The sequence below is a fragment of the Sarcophilus harrisii genome, chromosome 3, assembly GCF_902635505.1.
Source record: "Sarcophilus harrisii chromosome 3, mSarHar1.11, whole genome shotgun sequence".
Classification (NCBI taxonomy): Eukaryota; Metazoa; Chordata; class Mammalia; order Dasyuromorphia; family Dasyuridae; genus Sarcophilus; species Sarcophilus harrisii.
Window position 1 is genome coordinate 173,090,465 of NC_045428.1, and position 15,404 is coordinate 173,105,868.

At 33.8% G+C, this 15,404-nt stretch overlaps 1 protein-coding gene across 5 annotated transcripts in view; it reads left to right on the forward strand.

The window, feature by feature from the left end:
- Positions 1 to 15,404, forward strand: part of TGFBRAP1 (transforming growth factor beta receptor associated protein 1) — a 60,327-nt gene that overhangs the window by 25,490 nt on the left and 19,433 nt on the right. For all 5 annotated transcript variants that reach the window (XR_004232865.1, XM_031958797.1, XM_031958800.1 and 2 more), the window contains 3 exons: positions 8,968 to 9,050; positions 12,698 to 13,039; positions 15,190 to 15,247. Coding sequence is in view for 4 of the 5 variants with exons in the window: in XM_031958797.1 (XP_031814657.1) it covers positions 8,968 to 9,050; positions 12,698 to 13,039; positions 15,190 to 15,247 (483 nt within the window). In the remaining variant the exon portion in view is untranslated. The remainder of the gene's footprint in view (positions 1 to 8,967; positions 9,051 to 12,697; positions 13,040 to 15,189; positions 15,248 to 15,404) is intronic.

Consider the following 15,404-nt stretch of genomic DNA (forward strand, 5'->3'; position numbering starts at 1 on the left):
ATGGAATGCAGAGATGAATCAAGGGCACAATTTATTTTTGTCAGTTAGAATTTGTGATCATTAGAACCAAGATGGACTGGTTTACCTTTGCAGTATATAGGCAAAAAGTTTATTAAGCAAATGGATGTGCTAAATGGGTTTAGTTATTTTTGAAGTTGTTTTTGAATCTTCATCTATTTTAGAGAACAAACTTTTTAAAACCTGAACTTACTAGATATGTTATTTATGAATCATTTTTCTTCCTTTGTTAAATTAGAGCCTTAAGAACTCCATCTTGCTAGTACTTTGTTATCTTAGTACAAATTATTCTCTATATTTGACAGTAACAAAATTACACACAAAGATATTGTATATATGTTTATATTTGTGTATACACATACATACATAGCTTTGATGGGGAAATGCAGAGCAGTATTCTTAATGCCATTGATGGTGGGGAAAAGTATGAAATGCATCATTAAAAAAATTTTTTTTGTGCAAAGCATCATGCCAAGTGCTTTTGAGGGTACAAAGAAATGTAAGACACAAGGGCTTAGAATTTAGATGGAGAGAAAATATATATACACTAAAAGGGAACTAACATGTAGGAGTTGTACATGACCAAGCAGTGGCATGCTATACCAGATAAAAAGAGCAGAGAGAGCATGACCTGAAATCATAGAAAACTGAGATAGAATTGTTTTTGTTTATTTGCACATATTTTATACACACACACACACACACACACATACTTGTATTTGTGCTTACATACATATATAATCATATGATGTACATAAAATATGATTTTATATTATATAATAACTAAGCATTATTACACAATAGTAGTAATAACTACTATTATTTAATGGGCATAATAAATAAAGAATCATTGATGTGGCATTGGGGAGAAATACAACACATGTTTATTCTTTGGAGTTCTATATCAGAGCATATTCTAAATTAAAGTGAAGGAAGAATATGAAAAAAAAATTTTTTTAATTGAAAAACTTTACTTTTCTAATTCTTCTAAGATATAGGAAAGTAGAAGAAAAATTACTTTATATGTTAAAGTAATGATCTTTCTATTTCAGTTTTGATTTAAAACATTGGAATCTATTTAGACTGTCTTAAGCAAGACTCATGTTAAAATTGTTTAGGAGCCTCTACCTTGCCCAAATTTTAACTGTGTAACATTTTTCATGGCTCCATTTAGTTCTTCATGCTTTTTTTTTTTTTCTGTGTATCTTCTGTTGATGTTTAGAGATAGAGTTGTAATGAGAATGGAGCAGACTAGCCTTTACCTCATGGTGCCTAAATTTTTAAGTTCTCAAATAATCCCACAGACCTTGAGGAATGCTTTGGGGTTAGGGTGGGGAGGCACCAGCGGTAAAAGAGAGCTATGTGTGTCTGACAGTGTACCCTTCTGTCATTATCCCTCAACCTACCCTAATACCTATGGTAGGGGTGAAACTTCATTCAGCAAGTATCCCTATTCTTGTGCAAAGGTAAACTGCCCTCTTACCACCTTCAATAGTTGGTAAAGGATTCTGGACTTTTGCCCCCACCCTCTTAACAAGGAAGATGAGTGGCCAGGATCATATCTGCCTGAAAATAGGAAGAGTAGTGATCTAGGGAATAGGCAAGTAGTTGGGAAAGGGTATTCACTCAAACAACCCTTCAATGTCATCTATTTTGGCACCAAGGTGGATATCCTTCAGAGCCTATAGGTTCAAACAATTCTTTTACTAAAATCATATTTTAAAACTTTCAATAGAAGGAGATAGTTAAAAAACATTTTAGGAAGATAAAAATAAGAACTATTGGCAAGAAGTGGTTGGCACCCACCCAAATCCTAAAAATGACTTTTATAACTCCTTTGGGTCAGTTTCCTATAGGTTGGTCTTATATCAGTCCATCCTGTGTCAAATTAATCCAAACTATCCCAGGTCTGTAACTTTCTTACTTAAAGCAATTTTGGCTAGTATTATGGTAGTTTGGAAAATAACTCATCTCTCTCCTTTTTTGAACCAACCACATATTTCCTGATTTGAACCTAGTTAGCAAGAATAATTAGTTAAAATAGGAAGCTATTGTTTTATAGCTCTCTTCCACTTCATAATCAGACTTCTAGGGGAAAAAATTATTTATGCTCATTGCTACCACATCCTCACCTCTCACTTTTTCTAGACTCCTTTGCTATTTGGCTTCAAACCTTCCTACACAATTGAAATGTTTTCCCTAAGACAACCAACTATTTGTTAATTAATAAGTCCAATACATTTTTCTTAATCCTCAACTTATTTGATTCCTTTTTAGCTTTTGATAGTGTTGTGTGTTGACCACCGTCTTTATGGTAGTTCTCCTACCCTCAGCTTTTGGGATACTGCTTGATTCTATTTCTTCTTTTATTTAATTGACCATTCCTTCTCAGTCTCCTTTGCTTGCTCATCATCCACATTTCTTTCTTTAAGAGTAAATATACTCTATAGTATATTTGTTCTTTTCTCTCTCAGTGCTCTATCTGCTCCCTTGAGTTCAGTTATCTCTGCAGATGGCTTCCAGATCTATATATCTGATCATAATCTCTCACCTTTTTTCCCGTTTACCACCTCCCTATGTCATCTCCACCTCAATATCTGATAACATCTCAGATTCAACATGTTCAGAATTGAACTCCTGATCGTCTAGTCTAAACCTGCTCCTCTAGCAAACTTGCATCTTTCTACTGAGAGTGCCAGTTTAGCATCATCTTCCACTTTAACCTTTTTTCTCATCTTCCATATATAATGAGTTGCCATGTCTCAGTTCTTCCTCCAGCATTTCTTATCTTACATCCTTCCTACTTGCTCAAATAACACTAACCACCCTATGTTTGAGATTCTTATCACTTCTTCCCTGAGCTATTGCAAAAACCTTCTAATTAACTTGTCTTCTGTCCTCTTCCCTCTCAATCCATCTTTTATACAGTTTTCAAAATAATATTTCTAAACAATGTTTTGCCCCTAATTCCCCTGCATAAGAAACTTTAGTGACTTCATACTGCAAAATGCAAACTCCTTAGTGTACTAAGTATACTTATTATACACTTCAAGCCCTTCATAATCACATTCCAGTTTATATTTCTAAACTTATTATTTTATGTTACTTGTTTTCATGAACTTTCTATATGCCATAAACCAACCTATTACTGTTCTTTCCATTATAGCTGTTTCCTTTGCCTGGAATGTAATTCCCTCATCTCTGTCCCTTAGAATTCTTAGTTTCCTTTAAGGCTCAACTTATCTCTTACCTTCTATAGGAAGCCTTTCTTGATTCCTCTAGTTTTTGGTATTATCTTCCTCTTAAAATAATTACATGCTTGTTTATATATATATACATATATATATATGTATATATATATGTATATATGTATGTAGGTATGTAGGTATATGTATCCCTATAGTAGAATTGGAGCTCCTTGAAGAAGTGATTTTGTTTTATATTTTTATCCCCTGAGACTAGTCTAATATCTTGCATAAATTGTATGTCTCATAAGTTTGCTGCATTGTGTTAGAAGACATTAGATCCCTAAGGATGGAGCTCCTCTCCAAATCTTTATGCCAGTGGCTTGAGATTTCTTTCCATATTTCACTCCACCCCCTCCCACCCCCCCACCCCCCAAAAAAAAAGTGATTATTGTGACTCAAGTGTAAAAATTCCTAGTTATAGCTCTGTTTCAAGATTTTTAATAACACTAGTGATTTGATCTGATACCTTAAACTATTATACTTTTTGCATGTGATATCCAAGTTGAACTTAAATTTGTGAGTGAACATTTTAATCAGAATAGTAAAAGACTACATTGGGTAGAAAGAAAAGGTTTTCTGGGATCAATTCAGTTGAACCAACATTCATTAAAGTGTCTGCTTTGTCAGAGCATAAAGATGATAGAAGACAGTAAATTCCGTCATGGAATTTACTGAAGAGGGATAAAATACAAATCTATACAATTGTAACACTTAATAGCAATCAATAAGTATTCATTAAGTGTTTATTATATTTCAGGCACTGTGCTAGGGGTTGGGATTATACAGACAAAAGTGATATTAGTGTCCTCAAAAAGTTTTATCAGGAAAGATGGTGTGTACATCTATAGATTTATGTAAAATATATAAAATATTATAGTGGTGCATTAGGGAAAAGCAAAACAGTGCTAGCAACAAAATACTAGATTAATGTGTGTGTACATATATGTAAATGTATGAAGTAGAAAAAATAAAAAGAAAATAGAAATAGATTATAACATAAGTTTCCTTTAGTCATTTGTGCATTTCTTTATGAGATATTTGTAACAATACTTAAAAGGAGGGTGACTGTTAATGCTAATGTGCCGTTAGGAATGTTGACACACTAATGGAATGCACCCTCAAGATGGGTAAAGTTATTTTACTTATAAAGTGTCAATTTGTGATTTAAAAATAACAGTGTATCTCAAGCAAATCTTAGGAAAAACTTTAATGAACTTTGGGAATACTTAGTAGCACAATTTTGTTATAAATCACCTCTTTGTGCTTCATCTACCAAATTGGGGGCTAGGGGGAAGAGAACCAAGGTTCTTTCAAGCTCAAAAACTCTTGAGTAAGAACTTCCTTTCTTTTCTTAATGGCAGGAAGATTGAGAAGAGGAAAGAATGGTAGGCCAGAGAGAAATAGGAGTGGGTCAAGGAGGATGATACATGGGTGTCCACTCCTGTCCATTTTCCCCCTTTCTTTCTCATCAGCTTTCATTCACCTTTGTTTTGTTCATTAACAGAAGTAGGGGTGGTACAGCAAGAAATTGGAACATGAAACCATGGTTTCAGAATGTTTAGTTGAGGTTTAGAGGGTTATTTAGAACTCAAAGGAGCCAAAACAGAAGGAAAGACTCGGCATGTTAGGGGGAAAGTGTAGTATCTATTCTTGATTAAGCATAACACAAAGTTATAAAATAAAATATTATTATATTAAACTTCAGGATTCAGAAGACCTGAATTCAATTGTACTAAGCTCAATCCATAATCATAGATTAATGATCATACAATTTTGTCTCCAAAATAGAGAAGAATAATTTAATAAAGAAACGGTCATATAATAGGTGAGCTTCATTTAGCTTGTGCCTGCATATAGTATCTGTAATGATGTGGTCTGTTTCCTTACTTTAATATTAATGTTAATAGCATAATTCTGTTATGCTTTTCATTTGCAGTATTTAATGTTTATGTATGGGGTGATAGAAAATGGCCACAAGTTTTGCTATCTCTTTCCCTTCCTCCCAACCTCTTTTAACAATTGTGATTGCAAGATTGATTGATTTTGATGGAAATTTGCAAGGTTTTAGACCGTGCAGAAGAACCCTTTAGTTTAGATTAGAGATTTCTGAATTTGGGATTCCTGAACTTTTGATAATTGCATTAATTGGCCTAATTTCAATATTGTTATATCTCAGGGAATAGGAAGACTGAAGGAGAGGCAGGGATGATGGCATATCAGTAGAATAATCAGAGCACACAACATTACCAATTAAATTCATACTCTTCACCCCCCCCTCAAAAAAAAAAAACCAATTATAATAGTATCAAAGATTACTTATTACAGATCACCATAACGGGTAAAATAAGAATGAAAAAGTTTGAAACATTGTAAAAGTTACCAAAATGTAACAGACATAGGATGTGACTTCATATTTTTGGAAAAATGGTGTGGATTGATGTGCTCACTATAAATCTTCAATTTGTAAAAACCACAACTACAAAACCCAAAAAATTGCTATATCAGCTATATAGCTGTGCCTTAGATTGGCTTTATGGGTTGTTTTTTCTCTCTAAACGGTCTTTTTTTAAAAATGCAAACACTTTTAGAAAGGATCAGACCTCTAGCCTTTATCTTCTAACACTTTAACTGTCATTTAACATCTTGACTGGGATTAAATGACTCGCCAGTCTGAGCTAACTTATTGGGAAACAAGGGTCTTCAAACATATTTTGCCTGAAAAACTTCTATGTAAGATTAAAACTTATTGTCCTAGCCAGTGTTTTCATTGTACCATAACTAGCTCACTATAATTATCTTCTGACCATTTTTTTTACTTAGTTCTTGTTTTTATAATAGGATTTGATGTACCAAGCTCAATCCATTGCAGCTTCAAGAAAGTTTTATTTGCAATAAGATAATCGTTTTTATTTAGGCTAGAGATGGCAGTTTTTATGTTCTTATGGGCTATCTAACTGATCATCATTTGCACTGATCACTCTATCTTTTTGCTGGAATATTGGCTCTTAAACTTAACCCAAGGGTAATTTTTAAAACTTTCCCTAAATAACTTTTCTCTTATAGCCAAATTTATCTAATTACAAAAAAAAAATGCCTCAAGGACAAGGCATGTTTAAGTTTGTAATTTATTTGTACATTATCACTGAATGTTTCTTAAATTGGATATCACAAAGTAGTAATGATCAGTGAATATGTGTAAAGTTTCCAAAAGAGGTATGGAACTGATTACAAGCACCAGCTTTGGCAGGCAAAGGAGCCAATTCCTTTTCTGAGCTTGCAGCAAAAGAGGGAAGAGGAGAAAACTCAGGATGGCTTTTTGTTTCTGATTTCTTTTTATATCTAACTCAAACCTATTGTCTAAAGTGACAGCTACCCTTAACTTATTTCTTATCCTTTGCTGCCATCTTGTGGTTATTGACTGAAATCACCTTTGTAAAACTGTACCATCTTTGATTCTTAATGTCTAGTTGAAAAAATACTTTAAAAATTTTCTCTCAATTTATTCTGACACCTTTTTTTGGGTTGGAAAAGAATATCTTTTCTCTTCAAATGAAATAGAATAAAGCAAAAATATCAATTTAATGTCTCATATATACACCCAAATGCAATATTCCAAAAGTTTTAGTAAAAGTTAAAAATTCACTAAAAATTTTGGGACAACCTGATACAAACATGCACATGTATTCTCCTACAAAAGGCCTTGAAAGAATAGTAAAGACAATTAAATGAATTGAGGATATTATAAATAGAATCCAAAATCTTCAGATTATAATTTTTTCTCTTTTACTATAAAATTTTACTTTTCAATGTTAGATTCATTGTTTTAGATCTGAAAGGAATGTTACATTATGAGACTAATGCCCACCTCTTCCAAGAACATGAATCTTACTTTTCTCATATAGCAAGATAAAGGGTGTTCTAGTTGATCTCTAAAATTCCTTCAATGGAAAGCCTTCTTTGATGGTTATGATCCTTTGTTATAGAAAAGAATATACTAGCATAGTGGAAAGAATACTGACTTTTCAGTCAGAAGACCTGGATTTAAATATGCTTACTACTAATCAGGTGATTTTAGGCAAGTTTCTGGGCTTTGTTTTTCATTTCTGTAAAATCAGGAGGTTAACCCTCCTCCACTAAGATTCCTTCCCAACTTTTAAATTTTTGAGTCTCTGAAATACTGAAACTTGAGTAACACACAGATTTCTGAATATGACCAGGGTAGGAATTTGTTTTGCTTCTCTACATTTGTCATAAGAGTTTTGTTTTACTTTTTAATTCTGTATTAGAGATAGAAAGATGGAGAAGGAGAAGTAGGAGAGAGAGAAAATAAATGCTAAAATGCTAGTTTATTGGGGAAAAAAATAATGTATCTAATGTCAGAAATAAACCAACAGTATGGAAATAAACCAGCTTCAATTTCTATTTTTCCTAGCAGTTATATAATTATCTTTAAGCTTAGTTTAAGGTGCTTAGCCTCTGGAGCTGTATTCAAGCCAAATGATATAATTGTATTAAAGTTAATTATTAAGCTACAGGTAGTAACTGGCTCATGCCTATATTCCCTTGAAAGTGGGAAGACTTAGGCTAGTGATTTCCTTGAGCTGTGAGATTCAGTGTGTTAAAGTTGCTGAGATGTTTGTACTAAATCTAGAGGGTTCCTGGGAATAGGAGGGGAAAAAGGACAAGGAGATGCCTAAGATGGGAGACAAAAGGAAGGAAGGAAGAAAAAATACATGTTAAATATGATTACATGCGTTTTGTGTGTGTATGTATACACACATACATATATATATATATACACACACACATGTATATTATATATATGTATATATGAGAAACAGAATAATTCAAGGTAGCATATACACAGATTCAAGATATTCTGTTAAAATATGTATTCATAAAAATAATTCAGAGAATTAAGAGCAAGATGACTGGATAGAAGCTATGTAACCTGGTTCCTTTGGGCACTTGAAGAAAGGGCCTTGAGATGGGCCTTCAAAGAAATTATAAAACTTGGATCTGGCATGGCATGAGCATGGCACATGTGGAGATGATGAGGAGATTGGGTTGTTAGTACTAGGAGAGAAGTTTAGACAGATAACAGTGTGAATGTTGTTGGGAAATGTACTTAAATATCAAACTGAAGAGTGAAATCTTGATATGATAATCAATAAGAAGCTGTTATAGGCTCTCAAATGAGGAAATGATGTGATAAAAATGATCCTTTAAGGATAATTAATCTGCATGGATTAGAAGGAGAAACTAAAAGAGATTTTGAGAGATTATCATAGTTATGATCTTAGCCAAAATTCACTGAAGTCCAAATCCTCTTCACATTGTGGCAAATAGCTTTGGATCTTTGACTGCAGTGTTGGCAGTAGAGCATAAATTCCAGCAGGCCTTACCATCCAAGAAAAACTTAGAATATGATCCTGGAAACAGGCCATGTTATTTGTCATTTGAAGATTATCCTGTCTAATTTTGGAGAGGCTTATCTCCCAAAGATTGGCCATTGGGATGATTTTATTGATTTATTTTTTAACCATAGTAACTCATAAGATAATCTACCAAAGGATGGAAGAATTTCCAATGTATATTGATAGAGAGAATTTCTCTCTGATAAAATCCTGAATCTTTTAAGGTATTAAAGAAGTGATGATTTGTTGTCTTTTAGAAATGCAAGTCGTCTCTTTCCTTGCAGGTAATGTACAGAAGAATCCTGCAGCAGGCGGGGTTTATACAGTTTGCACAGCTTCAGTTCCTAGAAGCTAAAGAACTCTTCAGGTAAATTGGAATGTTGGTGTTAAAGCTGTCATCACCTTGATCCTCCTGAAAAAAAAAAAAAAAAAAGTAGGTTATGCTCTTCAGGATCAAAAGATCTTTCTAAAATACAACGCTTTAGGGTGAATAATAACCAAAATTATAAATAGGAATTCTACCCCCTAGGGCAAATTCAGTTGAGAAGATTGAAATCCTGAAGCCTCTGCTGGGGCACATGCTATCACTAGGCATATGTGACATGGATTCCCAAGCCTAGCATTTAGAACAAGCAGTCCAGCTAGGTAAGATCCAGGAGACTATATAACATGATTTGTAAAGGACTACAAGGCCCAGAAGTGCCAGAGGGGACAGCATGCCCTCCCCTATTGAGGTATAGCTTCTTCAGGTAGAAAGCTGCTGACCCTTATGCTAGTTTTGGCTTTAATAATACCATTGTATCTTGTATATCAAGCAGAAATGTTAGTTATTGCTTCTGAATTAATGCTGATCTCTTGACAAATCTCACTCTCCAGCTATTTGATGCTTTTAATTGGAGTGAAATCAGAGGACCAAGCTTTGGCAATTTCTGTGAAAGGAAAGCTCTTTTAAAGGTTTTGAGGTTGTTTAACCTGTTGAAAAAAAAATCAAAAGGATGACTTTCATAACTCTTAATAATAGATGAAAGTTAATAATAGATGAAAGGGAAGACACTGACTTTGAAGAGGAGAATGTTCTGGATTTGGAATCAGAAGTCCTGTGTTATAATCCTGAGTTCTAATCCTGACTATTATTTAATTACCTATGTTGTCACTTAACCTTTCTATGTCTAATTTTCCTCAACTTTAAAATGAATCTAAGATCCCTTCTAGCTCTAAATCTATGAATCTGTGTACTTACACTTATTGGGCACTTTATTTTTAGCCAAATTCATGCCTCAAAATGAACCTCCGAATATTAATAGAATGATCATTATTCTCATATTAGTATAATTAATCCTATTTCACAGGTGCGGAAAGAGGCTTAATGAAATACAAAGGAAAAGAAAATGTAACTTGAAGCTGTTTTCCAAATCCAGAGCATTCTCTCTTAATGTTACTTTTATTATTTCTATAGAAAATTGAACAAGAAGTTAGTTGGTTAAATATAAGTCCCACAACAGGCCATCTAGAAGGATGTGAAATTGTTTTCTCTGCTGATTTTATAGAATCATGGAATCATAGTTTTAGAGGTGAAAGGGCCCTTAGGTATCATGCTCCAGTCCCCTCTTTTTTTTACAGATACGTAAACTGAGGCACAGAAAAGTTAAATTGCCCTAGGTGACATACCTAGTAATTGTCAAGATTCAAATCAGAGTTTCCAAATTCCCACATCTATGCTATCTCTACTGTTCTGCTTCTTCTGTCCTTTTTTTAAAAATGGGAAAGACTGCTTATCTTAAATTGTTATATTCTCTTAGAAATACCCTCCCTCTTTGTAATTTATCCCTCTTCAAAGGTATACATTCTTTCCTTCCCTCCTCCTTCCCTTCTTTTCTTGCTTTTTTCCTTCTTTTCTTCTTTTTTCTTTTCTCTTGGTAACAGGAGCTCCAGTGTTCTGAAGCTCCCTTTTGTTCTCTGTGCATCACTTCCTCGTGATTGGCACTTTTCACTTTGCCTGTCCTCTGAGCTAAATGGGATAGCAGCAGCTTTGCATACTTTCTTTTCTCCCAATTTACAAAGAGAAAAGATTTACTATGTTTTTTAAAAATGTTAAGTTGCTTATAGAAGAGGTTTATAGTTTTCCTTCTAATACTTATGTATGTTATGGCTGCTGCTGCAATTAATAATAACTGACAGAAAGCATTGTAAAGTTTTCAAACCTTTCTATATTTGATCCTCACGGTACTGTGAGGTGAGTACTACAATATCATCATCTCCATTTTTCAGATAAAAATACTTAAGGTTCAGAGAAATTCAGTAACTTGTGCATGTTCTCATGGCCAGTAGGTGTCATTCAGCATTCAAACCTAGTTCTTTCTGAGTCCTGCACTCTCTCTACTACTCCATCAAAAGTGAATCTTACTCATTCCCACTTGAGATTCTGCACTATTGCATGACCAGATAGAAAATTACTTGTAAAATGTTGACAGGGATTAATTTCAATTCGCCATTAATGAAATGCTGACAATATTCAGTGTGCTTTCCTAAATCCTGATTATACTAACATGAGATAAGGCATAGTTCTTGTCCCCCATTTAACAGAATATATAAGTTATAGTTTAGATGCCTAGAAGAATAAAGAAAACAGTATCAGAAATTTAAGGAGGAAAATATGACTCTTCTCTTGGAAAAATCAGGCACAGAATAAGCTTCATGGGACAAAATAGCATCTAAGTTGCCTATAAAAGAAGGAGGAAGTATTTTAATAGTTAAGAATTAGAGAGTCATCATTTTAGGAATTGAAGTAACAGGTGTAAAGGCATACAAGCCTTTACACCTGTTAAATGCACAGTTAGTCTGAGTTGCTGATGTGTGAAGGGAAATTATAGTAAGGTTGAAAAGCTTGAGACAGATTGTAGAGGACCTTGAATGCCTGGTTAAAGAATTTATATTTTATTTAGTAAACAATTATAAACCAAAATATGAAGTAAAAGTCATGCTGCTTCATAATCTGGTTCCACATTCTCATAATTCCCTTTATATAAAGTGTAGTTTATAATTAAGATAAGGAACTCTCCTCTTGCATTTACTTGCTCTCTTTAAAAAAAAAAAAAAAAAAGAAGAAAAAGTTGTTTCAAATAAAATTCTAGCTTTTTGAGAAAATACTTTGAGAGTAAAATAAATGAGATAACATAAATAAAATGCTTTGTAAATCTTAAAGTCATATAAAATGCTAGCTATTAGCTATTATAGAAGTTTTCATTTAATTAGATTAAGGGTTGAAGTAAATATCCCTTGAAAGCTGCTAACTTTATGAAGACCATGTATTATGATTAGGTATTCTAAAGATTGTTGTATCCATTCCAATATACCTGGTATGGAAAATGCCATCTGCATACAGAGAGAACTATGGAGAATGAACGTGGATTGAAGAGTATCATTATTACTTTTTTTTGTTTGTTTGCTTTTCCTTTCTCATGGTTTTTCTCTTTTGTTCTGATTTTTCTTTCATAACATTACTAATATAGAAATATTTGTAAGATGATTGTACATGTATAACCTATGTCAGACTGCTTGCTGTCTTGGGAGGGAGAGAGAAAAAAAACTGGGAACTCAAAATCTTACAAAAATGAATGTTGAAAACTATCTTTTACATGTATTTGGAAAAATAAAATACTTTTGAGGGAAAAAAAAGAAAAGAGTGTTGTGTCCTCCTAGCTGAAACAAATTGCTCATCTTCACATTGATTTAGGCTTTTTTCCCCCCTCTGGGAAACCTTTATTCTTATGACGTTCCCAACTTCCTTACTCAGGAAGTATATATTTCATCATTCTTTTTTTCTTCTTATATTAGTTTTATGTTCTGAATGTATGTTTATAGAAATAAGCCTAAATAAATTGTCATTCATGCCAAGTTATGCTTAGAAATGGGTCTTTTTTTAAAAAAGAACATCCCAAGACCAGAAATGTGTGTATGCCTATGTGTACTCTTTCTTTCTTTTTTGCTTCATTTAGTTTGACACTGTAATTGCAGAAGCGGCCAGCTTGATGTCCGGGAGCTGATATCTCTGTATCCCTTCCTGTTGCCTACTACTTCTTCATTCACACGGTCTCATCCCCCTCTGCATGAGTATGCAGACCTGAACCAGCTGACCCAAGGGGACCAGGAGAAGATGACCAAATGCAAAAGATTCCTCATGAGCTACTTAAATGAGGTCCGTAGCACGGAAGTGGCAAATGGCTACAAAGAAGACATTGACACTGCCTTGCTCAAGTTGTATGCAGAAACAGATCATGAAAGTTTGCTGGACCTTCTGGTCACAGAGAATTCCTGCCTTTTAACAGACAGTGTGGCATGGCTTGAGAAACACAAAAAGTGAGTCATTCTTTCCAAGATGGGATAGCTGTGATGCATGTACTAGCCACACTCCATTGAAAACTGAATCCCAAATCCTACATTCTTGAAAGATACAGTTGGTAAGGGCTACTGTTTTAGAATATTGGTTTATAACCTGGGTCCATGAACTTTTTAAATTTATATTTTGGTAACTGTATTTCAGTTTTATTAGTTCCTTTCTCAATTCTCTGTAGTTTTAAAAACTTCGGCAAACGGGTCCATGGTCTTCTTCCCAGAATGCCAAATGTATTTATATCACACATACAAAAATAATTAAGAACCCCTTCCCCCCCAGTCTGGAAATTAGGCCTGAATGGTATAATCTTAAAATTGGAGATTTCCAAGGGATAGACATTAAGTGAATGATTCTTCTAAGTCAGGATGATGGCAGAAATATGTGTAAACATGCAAAGTCCAACTCAGATTCTATTGCTATGGTCTTGGTTTTCAGATTTAATTCTAACATCAGGGGATCTGTGGGCAGCATAATCAATATTGTCAGTCTATTAAAGTTTGTTAACATCAGTCACTATTAAATAGCTTTTTCCTTGAATAAAGTAATTCTTACATTTCTCTTTTACTTTGGGAGGGCTTTATGCTTTAAATCTATAAATTTATACAGATGAAAGAAGCTTCATTGACATTCTGTTAAAAATTAATGATGTCTTACATAACATAATTATGTTAAGAAAATACTGGAATCTATATAATTATATTAAGAAAATACATTTTAGTGCTTTAGAGAACTGAGTACCTAGAAGATTACTGAAAGAGACCTAGGGAGTTTTTCCCTTCAAGGAAAGAACCAGACATTTTTTTGGTATATCATGGCTTCTTCTTGAAAAGAATGGCACAAGATTGGGACCTTTTCCTGGTCATTTAATATTGAATATTTGAGTAGGAGACTGTATGTCCGGGCTAGCTTTCTGGACGGGCCTTGGTCTCAGCAGGATAGTCACCATGAGGATAGTCAGGAATAGAGTTTAAAGTCTTTATTGTCTCTTTCACAGTCTGTGTCAGTCTGACTCCTTCACAGTCTGTCCTAGTCTGATTGACTGTGTCCCCAGTTCTCTCAGCCTGTAAGTACCCTATCACAATTGCATCATTACAGCATACTGAGTATAAGCCAATTTTAAAGTGATTTTTCATTATATCAAACTAAAGTGATTATATCATTATATCATACTAGATATATGTGAACTAGGGAACCATTATCTCATCACTTCCACTGAGTTAACACCTTGTTGTAAGTATCTTTGGTTCAAGTATACTTCTCCAGAGTTTCGACCTTCTATAAGAGACGGTACCTAATTCTGTTCAAAAAGATGCCTAATACATTACTGAGTCCCATGCTCATCATTAATATTTTAAAGAAATGCTTGAAATCTTTAGTCAGAATGATGGACATCATAATGTTATTCAAGCATATGTTGTGGCACACACAGTAAGTAGTTAATAAATGCTTTACCTGTCTATTGTAGGCTTATGCAATCTTTTAAATTTGGAAAGAACCTTAGGCTTCCATTAGAGATGAAGAAACTAAGGCTTACAGAAATTTAGCAAATTGGCCAAAGCTATCTAGCTGGCACAGCTGGGACTAGAACCCAGGTTTCTGATCCTTTTGCTCTTGTCCAGGGTCATACAACCAAGATGTATATGAGGTGGGACTTAAATTCAAGTCTCCCTGATTTTTCTTTCCATTATGCTACGTTGCCTCTTGTGTCATGGCTAGTTACAACTAGAAGTTGTAGAGAAGAGAGACTGTTTATGAAGTGGTGAGTGACATATAGATGTATGTATTTCTAAAATTATTTGAAAACACTGCACTTCAGGGCCAGCAGTAACACATTTTATGCTGAAAAAGATTTTGTGTTTAAGATAAAAATTTCATCAGGGTTGAGTTTTTATTTTTCAACACCTCAGATTTGAACCATATGATGTTTAATCTTTCTTCCCCTTTCACGTTGGCTATTCTGGGATATATGTATATATACATTTTTCATAGAAAACCAAAACTCATCTGTCTACATAAGCTGTGTGTGTATGAGAAAGAGAGAGACAGAGAGACCAGTTCTCCATAAGTAAGATGGAGAAGACACTGTGCTGACCACTTTTATTTTTCCTTTCAGATATTTTGCACTTGGACTCCTTTATCATTATAATGGTCAGGATGCTGCTGCAGTACAGGTTTGTTTAGCCTCTTGAGAGTGGCAATGCACTTACTGCATTTCTCATATGTATTTTTTAAATCACACTAGACTGATTAGTCATGTTAACTTAATTTATAACACTTTTCTAAAACCAACAAAGATGCAGTTTTTGTTTTTGTGATGTTTTAAAAGGT